This window comes from Maylandia zebra, linkage group LG15 (assembly GCF_041146795.1).
Source record: "Maylandia zebra isolate NMK-2024a linkage group LG15, Mzebra_GT3a, whole genome shotgun sequence".
Classification (NCBI taxonomy): domain Eukaryota; kingdom Metazoa; phylum Chordata; class Actinopteri; order Cichliformes; family Cichlidae; genus Maylandia; species Maylandia zebra.
In genome coordinates, this window is record NC_135181.1 from 13,557,185 (window position 1) to 13,568,503 (window position 11,319).

The following is an 11,319-nucleotide window of genomic DNA, read 5'->3' on the forward strand; positions in this document are numbered from 1 at the left end:
GTGTGTGTGTGTGTGTGTGTGTGTGTGTGTGTGTGTGTGTGTGTGTGTGCGTGCGTTTTTAATCTTTCTTTAATGTGACTGGATTGAAAAAAAGTAAACCCTAAACATTCTTAACGTCAACAAATGTGCAAAAAAAGTGGCGGCAGTGAAAGTCCGAGCATCCCCCCGCCCCCGGCACCCCGCCCCTCCAAGGTGTGTGTTGACATCTGAACATAAACATCCTCTGAGATGTTGTGTTGGTGTGTGCACGTGTGCAACAAATATGAAGGCCTCTGTGTGCATCTTCTTGTGTATCAGACTTGAGTTGATGCAGAGGGGTGGGGGTGGGGGGGGTCGTCCAGGGTATATTGTGAGTGTTTGTGTTGTAGCACTTGTCTGTTAGCGAGTCCTTGCGTGCTCCAGCCTGCGCATCAGCTGTTGCCTCCGGACCTGGAGCCTTTCTTTCTCTTGCTGGAGCCTCATCTCTTCCGTCTCTAGCGAGTTCACATATTCAGTGGCCTTCTTAAGGATGAGCACCTTCGCCGCCTTCTCATTGTGCGCCAGCTCCGGCACGTGGTCGCGCAGCGTCAGGAAGCTGGATCGCAGGTCGTTGCGGCGCTGGCGCTCCAGGATGTTGTGGTTGCGTCGGCGCTCGCTGTCCTCTGAGTCGGAGCTGCCTCTCGGGCTGCTGTCCCCGCTGGAGCTGCGCTTGCTGCGCACCCCTGATGTGCTGGTGACTGAACTGCAGGATGAGGAGGAAGATGAGGAGGATGAAGAGATGGTTCTGGAAGGAAGGCGCGGGGCATCAGACATCTTTTGCTTCTTTGGAGGCGGGGTTGGGTCATCGTCTGAAGCATAGGGTGAGGGGGCTGCGTAGTTATGTTGCTGCTGGTGGACTGAACTTCTCTTCAAGATGAGCTCCTGAGGAGCCCGGCTGACGAATCGACTCACCACACCGGAACCGGACCCTGAGACAATTCCTTTTGCATCTTGACTTTTGGGGTGTACAGAGATGGTGACAGTGCCTGACGCCATGGGTGATGCCTTGGTGATTGTAGAGCGCCTCTTCTCTACTGTGACTACATCAATCTCCTCCTCATCTTCTTCTTCTTCTTCTTCCTCCTCCTCTTCCTCTTCTTCGTCTTCCTCTTCTTCGTCTTCCTCTTCTTCGTCTTCCTCTTCTTCGTCTTCGTCTTCCTCTTCTGAGAAAAGAAAACAACGTGAGTGATTAATTGCTCTGACACAGCACTATTCCATCTGTGTGTGCCAGCAAGTTGCAGGTATACATGTGAGCGAGATCAAGGTGTAGGAGAAAGAATGTTGCTCAATACTGTTTGCACAAGCAGAAACCTCTTAATGCTTAGTGTCAGTCATTTGGTAACTAATCTATTCTGCAGGAATTGACACGTTCAGTGTCAGCGCTGAGCAGACAGGCTGGATTTCTGCATTTCATTCTCCCTCCCTTATTCAAAACTTTCTTAATCTTCTCTGGAGATAAGACAGCTTTAGTCTGGTGCTTTCAGTCTATCGGCACACCTCCACTCACACTGAAAGTGTGCCAGTAGAATCAGATGCATTAAGAACTTAGGTTTAACTCTGACCTCTAAAGTTAAAAACCTCATTTCCACCTGAGCTCTTGATCTTAATACATGTGCTAATGTTGAGATGAGCAGGTGACCCTTATCATCCACGGGTGCTTTTGGAGGTGACAAGAAGTGACCAACCAGAAGCAGAGCGTGAGACCCCATTAAAATGCCTTTGTTATAATGGCTCCCATTATCAGCTCAGGAGCATCTGAGGAGTGTGGCATTTTACAGCTTATGGTAACCCACTTCAGACACTACTGCACCAGAATGTCTGAACACATGCTGCACACACACACACACACACACACACACACACACACACACACACACACACACACACACACACACACACACACACACACACACACAGATGTTATTCCTGTCATCACAACAAAGCTGGCCACAGCTGGCTGGATGAGGGGGTGTCCCTGATTTTGCCACATGTGTGGCTGAGATTTAGCTCTTGTTGTTTGAAATTCAGAATGGAACAACTCTTTAATTGAGGTGGAATGGAATATAAAGAGAAGAAAGTCAATTCATGTCTGAGCAGATATTAGTTTCAGTTTGTAAAGAGGAAAATGAAGAGGAGCAGTGCCTGACCCTGCTTTTCCTGCGAACTGCTTCTGTTTTTTGTTTGTTTGTTTTTTAAATGGGGGTCCTCACAGTTTATCTTTTAGGGTCAGTTTCCCCTTAATGTAAAAGTGCAGAAGGCGTGCTGCACAACGAAGAATGGGTCGCTTCAAACGCCAGAAGCGCATCGGGGCGGCAGTGTGCGCTGGACGGTGGGGCGGCAGGCGATCGGATCACCACCCTTTAAGCTCCAGACCTGGAGGGGCGCCAGGGAGACAGCTGTCGAGATGGAGCGCTTGTTCAAAGCTGTCACCCCCCTCCCACACACACACGCACACACACGCCTAAAAGAAGCTCTCCTCCGTCCTCTTTTATTCGCTGTAGAGGAGGTGTTTGGCAAGGTTGGCTGAGTCTATCCTCTGTGCCAAGCTGGGGGGCTTTGTACTACAGTTCCACAACGAAAACACGCTGATAAGGGCTGGTGTTTGTTTAGGGAACTTATAAAAGACCGGTGATGGAAGTCTTAGTTTTTAAGTACACATAACATTCATTACCCAATCTAAACACATCTAACATTATGATCCTGACACAAATCCCGTATTTCCGTTTAAGACATTATTTCTTGTTTTCTCTTTCTGAGTATTAATTTTAGATATCCCCTCATGTCGGGCGGCAGTTGGCTCAGACTGTCTGTCTCAGACTGTGGAGTAAGTGTCAGTTTGTCACCCACTGTGCGCAAATTGTCCCTCAATTCATGCGTAATGAAAGCGTTCACGGTACCGTGAACCTGACACTTCATCAGCTCATCGCATTATTAAACACCTTTTCATCTCCTCCCACAACCTGGTCTGACTGTGTGTGTGTGTGTGTGTGTGTGTGTGTGTGTGTGTGTGTGTGTGTGTGTGTGTGTGTGTGTGTGTGTGTGTGTGTGTGTGTGTGTGTGTGTGATGTCTTTTTGTTTTGCTCAGATGCCAGCTGAGTTCAGTAAGTCACAGAATTCCCCATTTTACCGCCATCTGCCGGATGGAGACCTTGTTGATTACATAAACCTCGTTCACTGTGTCACTACTCCACTGCGCGATCGTGTGTGTGTGTGTGTGTGTGTGTGTGTGTGTGTGTGTGTGTGTGTGTGTGTGTGTGTGTGTGTGTGTGTGTGTGTGTGTGTGTGTTATGTCTAACGAGGTAATCCGATTCTAGACCAGTCATATGAACAATCTGCACTCACTCCGATTTGTTAGGGTAGGGGCTTACAACAAAAACAACAGCAACGACAACAACCAACACAATACTACTACTGATAATAATAATAATAATAATAATAATAATAATAATAATAATAATAATAATAATAATAACAACGTCTTCAAATCCTTACCAGAGTCACTAGGCGCGCTCCCGTGCACCGTGGATGTTTTAATGGTCCCAGATGAGTCCCTGGTGCTGTTTTTCTTGTTGATCGGGAAAGGGAACACTACTGTGGGGTCCACACACTCTGACATCGAGTTGCGGCTCACCACCTCCTGCGCCTTGACGCACACACTCCTGCTGCCTGCTGTCGCCGTGGAAATAGCTTTGCCGAGTTTCTCCGTAACCACCCGTTCCAGCTTTTCCCTGGCAGAAAAGCCACTCCACATACAGTCCTGGATGATGATGCTGTTGGGATTAGAATCCAAAGCGGAGCCGAACAGATCGTCGGATGCTCCCCATATATCGTCCCCAGGCAGGAGCAGCAGCTCGGATGCCCAGTCCAGTGGGTCCCCTAACCCGAAGCCAAGGGGGTCTGCTTCCAGCGAGGCAGTTGCCGGCTCTCCCGGTAGCGCGGCGCGGCTTGGAGAGAGGGGCGGAGTGGGCAGCAACTCGAATTTCTTCCAGATGTCCTCCCCCGGTGGCGCAGAGTCGGGACCGCAGAAGTAGAAGTCCTCATCCGGATAGAAACACGGTTGTAAGGAGTCAAACTCCAAATCGGAGTTTTTACTTATGATCGCCGGCATTCTATCCCACAATCGAAAAACCTGTGAAGAGACAAAAGATGATTTAGTCCTCAGTGAAAGAGCGTCTCGTCACATTCCTTCTCTCCTCTATCACACCTGAAAACGGCACTGTAGAAAGAGCATGAGCCAAAGCCCACACACAGACCCAGTCTGCTTGACTGAATTCCGCACTAACTCTTTTGTGGGGTTTAAAAACCACAAAAATCTCAGAGGAGAATGTGCGTAAATGTGACCATGACGCACAGGCGGTGCAAAATGACTTTTGACGTACGATTCGCTAAAGACCCCCCAAGAAAAAAGATTAAGAAACAAAAAGCATGCTTACCAAAAAAATCAATCAATCAAATGACAACAATGAAATCGAGCAGACACTATGTTTTGCCTAAAATGGGAGAGAATAATAACACTCGTACGTTAAGCTGCTGAAGTGTTAAGACACTCACCTTGTCCTGGCTTGGGATGATGTACGAAATAAAAATTTCTCGTATCTCGCAGTCAGTAATACAGAGACCAGAATGTGAGCAGTCATCTACTTTGGGAGCAAACACAGTCCTCTGACACACTTTCTGGATGGCCACAGAGTGTTATACACTCAGTAAAGCGCTAGGAAGCTCCTCCCTCTCAAAGCGGGGGTCGGGCTTTCGTTTTGATGGACGCGGGAGACAGGAGCTTTCTTTCAAGGTGAATGGAGAAAACAGCCTAAACATCGTGAGCAGGAACGAAAGCCGGGGGGGGATGAAAAGGGTTAAAGGATGCAAAAGAAAAGTGTAAATGAGAGAGTATTCTCATCATGCATTATTGATACACTCAGACAAACTGTCTTATCTGTTCAATGGGGTGTCATAGGAAACTGAAGCAGAAGCAAAACAAAGTGCAAGCTGGTGTTAGTGAGCTTTACCCCAAGTGTTTTATCTCTGTTTAAAATTAATTAATTGATTATTAATTGAGTTTTTGAGTTGAGAAAACAAAATAAAACAAAAGAAGAAACATTCTGGGATGGAAGTAACAAAAACCAACATAATACATTAATCTTTTATAAAACTCATTTTAGAACAGGGTAAGACTCAGCTTTATAAATGCAATCCATGTGTTTATGTATTTGTTTAAGTTGTTACGAACACGAGTCAGTAATTCAAAATTATGTTAAGAGATGTTTTCCTGCACAGCAAACCCTCCTGGCCGTGTAGCTGTCCTGTAGAGCTCTAAATGCCATCTTCTCTTTTGTCTGTGGACCACCAGCATCTCAGGATGAAAGACAAAGTAGGGCTCACTGCGCCCTCACACGGACACACCCCAAAACAACAGTGGAAACGCGCTCTAACACGACCGAGCGAGCAAGACAAAGACATAAAAACACCAGATCGGGTTTTTTTTCTCTCCGCCAAAATTAAAGACAGAATGCAAGTCGGGAAAAATACCAAACTTCTCCTGGGTTTGAAGGAGGAGCATTTTCAGGGACAACCGGCTGTGCAAGAGAGATTTCAGCTGTCTCCGGGATAAGACAAAATTCAAGAAGAGCTTGTTACGTAACCCCAAGCAGTGGTTGTAGTTGGAGTCATTCCCATTCCCTTTTTAATGACAGCTTTAGGAAGAATGGCGCATCTGTAATTATGCGCACAGGCACAGGCGTACACACACAGTCCTGATACTGACTTGCAGAGAAAACGTTTACAAAGCAGATTCCGGTTCAACGCCAGCTGTGGGCAGGAAGAATGACGGCTTCCAGTTATTTTCAGACAAACAATGGAAGATGATAAAAACAGCATTTAATATTTTGAGATTCTATCCTTTTTTCCTCTTATGAACAATTGATATTAATCATAAACGTGACTGCAATGATATATTTCTTAATGAATTAAAAAAAAAGATGTTTTAAATTTAGAGCTACCAGACATTTCATAACAGAAAAAGTCCATTTTAGTTTATCAACAAACTTTTTTTTTTTTTTTTGTGAGGGGTTGAGGTTGAGTTCAAAGGACTAAAGCCAGCGAAAAGTGAGAATCTGCAGCTGTTTGGTGTACGGAGTAGTAGGGAGTTTCCTGGGACTTTTTATGCAGCTCCCAGGAACATGGAGAGATGGGGGTTTGGAGTAAGAAACGCCATGAAATCATGGTTCTTGCCAGTTAGATCCTTTTTATTTCTCTCAAACTACTGTTGAGCTTGACCCTTCGGCAGCTTCCTCTGCTGTGAAACAGGGCAGTGAGTGGGAGTGAGAACAGAAGGGAAAGGGTTTTTTTTGTATTTATTTATTTATTTATTGTCCACTGTGGATCAGTTGAGCACAGGAAGCTGTTTACTGCTCCTATGGACCAAAAACAAACAAACTGTCAAAGAAAAGTAATGCTGGTTTCATGGTGTTATGAAGTGTCTTGGCATAGAGTTAAAACACTTGCTGAACCAGATGAGATGAAGAGATGCACACACACATTTCTTTGCATTGAAATTGCCCAGATGTTCTTAAAATGTTATCACCTGTTATTTGAAGTATAACAGAAGAAAGCTATTCTCATTCCCAGCCTAAATAAGATAAATAGGCAACTCCAGCTCTTTCCCTGAAGTTGTCAACTATAAATTAATGTGTTGCTTAATATGTAGCTCACTAGAATCCATAATTACATAGACAAAAAGACAGATTTGCCAGAGGTGGAAAAATGCTGGAGGAATAATGCTTTCCTTGTTTTTATGACAATTTGCATGCCCAGTGCCCCCTCCCAGCATTCACCACTGGACCGGGACATGGATGGTTAAGCAATTAGGCCAGTTTTGATAAAAGATTCATAAGTCACCCCAGTGGATAGTGCAAATACAAGCATGTTGTGAGTAAATTCTACTGCTTTGACAGGCTGTGTACGGTCAGAGAGCACTCATACGATATTAATATTTGAATTGTGCGCATCAGAATGTGTGTGTGTGTGATGGCTGCGTACGTGTGTGTTGATTCTTACTGATGTCACATATCATTCAGAGCAAACATTCAGTGATGTAGTGGACTTGAAGATATAGTATACGTGATCACATCACCATGACTTGCAAATATTCACAAGCCTTCCACGGTGTATGTTCTCCTTGAGTGTTTTGGAAATGAAATGCAGACTTGTTTACTTATTTAAAACATTGTATACATGTATGTTAGATGTGTATGATTAAAACACATGGTTTATTGACTTTAAGTCCTAATTTAAACTAGGCTTCTGTTTTAAATCACTCCTGCCCGGTGATATTGAAAATCTGTATGTTTCATATGGGTATTTCAGCATGTTTTTGCAAGTATCTACATCTTTAAGGTGTATTTAGAGTCGAGACAGTCGTTTCACAGTGTCATCACTAGAAAATCCTTGTACAAATCCAGCAATTTCAGGTCATAAATTAACCTGTGCTCTGCTCAGTCTGTGTAAGGCATTGAGTCTCTTTTTCTGTAATCGTGTCAGGTCAGGTTGCACAGTGGCAATCCTCTGCTAAAACAAACCAATTCCAAGAAGAGGCCGTATTTGTTCTCGATCCACACCATTAGATTTCAGCTCCAGCAAGTCCCCCATCCCATAGACCACACCTAAACAGCAGAGCCTACACACCCACCCCTTCCCCCAACACCTTCACATTTACCTAACCCCCCCCAAGGTAAAATAGGTGGTAACCTTATCCCTAAGGTCCACCTGAGGAAGCAGTGTCTGAGATCTAGTGGCATCTAGTGGTTAGGGTTACAGACTGCAGCCAGAATGCCCTTCGCTTCACCCTCCCCTCACAAATGTTTTAAGGAAATTTCACTAAAAATGCACACATACACAAACACACACATGCAGGAGACTCTCTTTAGAGCCAGTGTTTGGTTTGCCCATTTTAGGCTACTGTAGAAACAAAGAGGTGCAAAATGTAACGATTCAAGTAAAAGGGCCTGCTACATCTGTAGAGCTAGAATAGATTGGGTGGAGGAACAGCTGGGAGACGATATGGGTATATCAGTATAACAGTCAACTCCAATAAGGCTGATTTTTTTGAATGCCTTCAGAGTTTGATGATCAACCTGCGGAAACTGTATTTAACAAATATAAACTCATTTAAAGGTTTTGGCTCTTGATGTAACTTTGAGCTTTGGTGCTTTTTTTTTTTTTACAGATTTCTCTTTAGTGTGTGTGTGTCCAGAAGTCAGGATGTAAAAAGCAACTTAGCTAAGTCCCCAAAAGAAACATAAGGCTGCAACATGCCCTTTTTCAAATGCCTAGCAGTGAAACAGCCAATCACAGCCATTTACCAATAGCTTGATCTAGGAAAGTACTAACCCCTTTCTTATTGCTTATAGCAATCGATCCCCCTGCACACTGCACCTTTAACAGAAACCTTCACAGAAATCCAACCGCTTCAGTCTCATTTGAAGTTACTGATTCACCCTTTTTTTCTTTATTTCTTGGCACTGGTTCAAGAGGACAGTGTAATATATAATTTATGCTTTATGAGTTTTTAATCCTCTTTAGAGTCAAGCTAGCATGCAGTTTAAGGCCAGCCAAATGTCATGCATGGACACCGTGGTTGATTTTCTGTTAAGGAGCACGCGTGTCTCTTCCAAAAGTCCTGAGTGGAATCTGACCGTTCACATGCAGCAGATGATGATTCAGGTTAAAGGAAGCCTTTTATTTTTAATGCTGCCGCCAGTTATGACTTCACCAGGATTTTGTAAGACACTTAACTTTGTAAGGGAAAGAAGGAGCGAGTTGCAACAAAGCCCTGAGGAATTTCTATGAGATTTCTATTGCCATTCCTCGGTGAAAAACCCCGCCAAAAACATTTTTCGACCATTAGAAAGCCATATAAACCAATATGACAGATATGCTTGGAAAAATGTTTGTTTTCCCATGTCTATTTTTGGTCCTTGTTTTCCCATCAGGACTATTTTGGGAAGAATAAACTTGCTGAGGAAGTAGTTTGGCCTTTAGATATTACATTTTGAGAGTGCCAAACGTGTGCCTGTGTGAAGAAGTGTCTTGTTAGATCTTGCCCTCAAACTGTGTCTTAAGTATGCCTACAGGTCTACCTGTGCAATTAAACTCGGCACATCACATGATTCATGAAGCATGTAAACATCACTTTTTCCACTTGAGTAATGCTTCTGAATATTATTTTCAGGTTTTCTACTGCAATCTATTCCACCCAGGTTAATGCTTCCTTTGTCGTGCTCCGAGATCCTTGAAGGTGCGAGAGAATACAACAGCACACTGACCCCCTGGGAGACATTTCCACGTAAAGTCTAGAAAGCCACAGAAAATATTTTGCAACATAAAAGCAAATTTGCATGACTATGTTTCAAAAGCAAAGCCATTGTAACTACAGGTAATGTCATCATATCTCAGTGTGAGAAAAGATACAGCTTGGCTTCATTGAAGGTTGCTGCCAGGGGAGTACAGAAACACATCAACTGTTAGGATCTTTACTTGCCAGTGTCAGCTCAGGAATGCATAAAAAGATGTCATGCAAATGATGAGCAGGCATCCAGCCACAGTGTGGGAGCTTATTCAGAGATAAAGTGATATGAGTATCTACTTTTTTTGTTTGGGTTTTCACCTTTTTTTGATGATGTTAAAGAAAAAGATTTCAAAAGGTGTTTGCACTGAGGAACAATCCCATTGTGAAAGTGGGACCAGATGTTACCTACATCGTAGATCTCCCGTATCAGGGAGTTGTTTATTTATTCATTAAATTGATCAGTTCTGGTTTTCAACAGTTCCCATAAAGCGTAAAATAGGATGCAGAATTGGGTGTAATTGTCCATCGCTGTTGTGGCATGGATCACATTGCAAGTTATGGATCAAGTCGCGACCGTAAACCAAACTCCAGGCCTCCCAACGATGCACAATTGGAAATCAATATGAGATAAATTAACAGCATGGGTCACGCTAATGTGATCCACTGAGTCTGATCTGATCTTTTCACAGAAAGGTGGAAAATTTATCCATCACTCCATCACTTGGACACTATCACAGGGAAAACGCGCGCCCACGGCCCCGCTGCACCTATTTACACAAAGCTCGCCAGACACAGCCTGGGAGCAGGGCTTAGCCGTTTAAAGTGGTGAGTGTAAATTCAGTTTTGCCTTGACAGCTTTATAGGCCCATTGTTGCTCTCTTGTGGAAAAAAGGGAGGATTTTGGTGTGTTTGTGGAGCTGTGAATCAGGGGAAGGAAGCCTTATTTAACTGATATTGGTGTGGGTATCAGTCACACGCACACAGAAAAACCACAGACTGTTAAATAAACTCCAGTCTGATAAGAAAAGCCATACAATAAGCAACTCTCCGATGCCTGCTCATTAGAAAGAGAGAATGGCCACCTGACTCAGCAGTGTCTTTCAGCTCGTTGTTGTGTTTTTAGACAGCAGTGTCACTGTTTTAGTTCATTCTGAGCATTCTCATCGGAGTACATTTGGCTGTAGCACACACCTGTTTTTTTGGAAAGAGCTGGACAAACATGGACCACCTGCTTAGGACAGACACATTTAGAAACTAAGTAGTGAGCTTCTTAGAGACACCCCAATAAATTCCAGTGGAGAATAATCCGTATGTAATGAATATGCAGATATTTGTAAGATGACAAGATTTGTTTCTGGTTTTTGTTTCTCTTCCAAATACTGTTGACCAATCACATCTGAGCAGTCTTTGGTTGCATGCAATTAAGCAGTCCACGTGAAGAGCAAAAGAGGGAACGTATACAAAAATGCATTCTTAAAACCAGTGACAATCATCTGACAACAATTACGGTTCTTATTTGTTTCTTTTTCGAATTCATCAGCTTCTTAAAGAGTGTCCAGCAGATTAGACTGGAATGAATGACAAACGTCCGGTTCCCAGATGAGTTGGACAAAATCACACCTCCAATTGAACTTTAATAATGTTTGCTATCTCCCGAATATGCAAACAGGCAGCTGTTTCAAATATGTTTACCACAAACACTCTCAGTGCGGTGTTTACACCTGCTTTCTGCTTCTCTTACTATTAAAAAGGTTAAGGTTGCTGCCAGAATTCAACCCAAAATACCTCAGATTCACCACTCTCATTTTCATTTTGTGCACATCCTACAAATACAAATATAAACAAATATATCTTACAAATATAAACTTTCCTTCTTCAGTTTTTTGCAGCAGCAACCACAATAGCCTTGTTTAACACAGCATTTCAACACAGGCTATCTTAAAACATTAACGGATCTT

General features: G+C 43.5%; 1 protein-coding gene across 2 annotated transcripts; it reads right to left on the reverse strand.

Annotated features, from left to right (window-relative positions):
- Window positions 1-4,724, reverse strand: mycn (MYCN proto-oncogene, bHLH transcription factor). 2 transcript variants are annotated; one of them, XM_004568782.5, is made up of 3 exons: window positions 4,570-4,724; window positions 3,511-4,147; window positions 1-1,160 (listed from the first exon to the last, which is right to left on the reverse strand). In XM_004568782.5, exons 2-3 carry the CDS (start codon window positions 4,124-4,126, stop codon window positions 379-381), a joined length of 1,398 nt encoding a protein of 465 aa, XP_004568839.3. In that variant the 5' UTR covers window positions 4,127-4,147; window positions 4,570-4,724; the 3' UTR covers window positions 1-378. The 2 variants fall into 2 exon arrangements, with proteins under 2 accessions (XP_004568839.3, XP_024660873.2); XM_024805105.2 differs by having other exon boundaries at window positions 1-1,181.
- Between the last annotated feature and the right edge of the window lie 6,595 nt (window positions 4,725-11,319).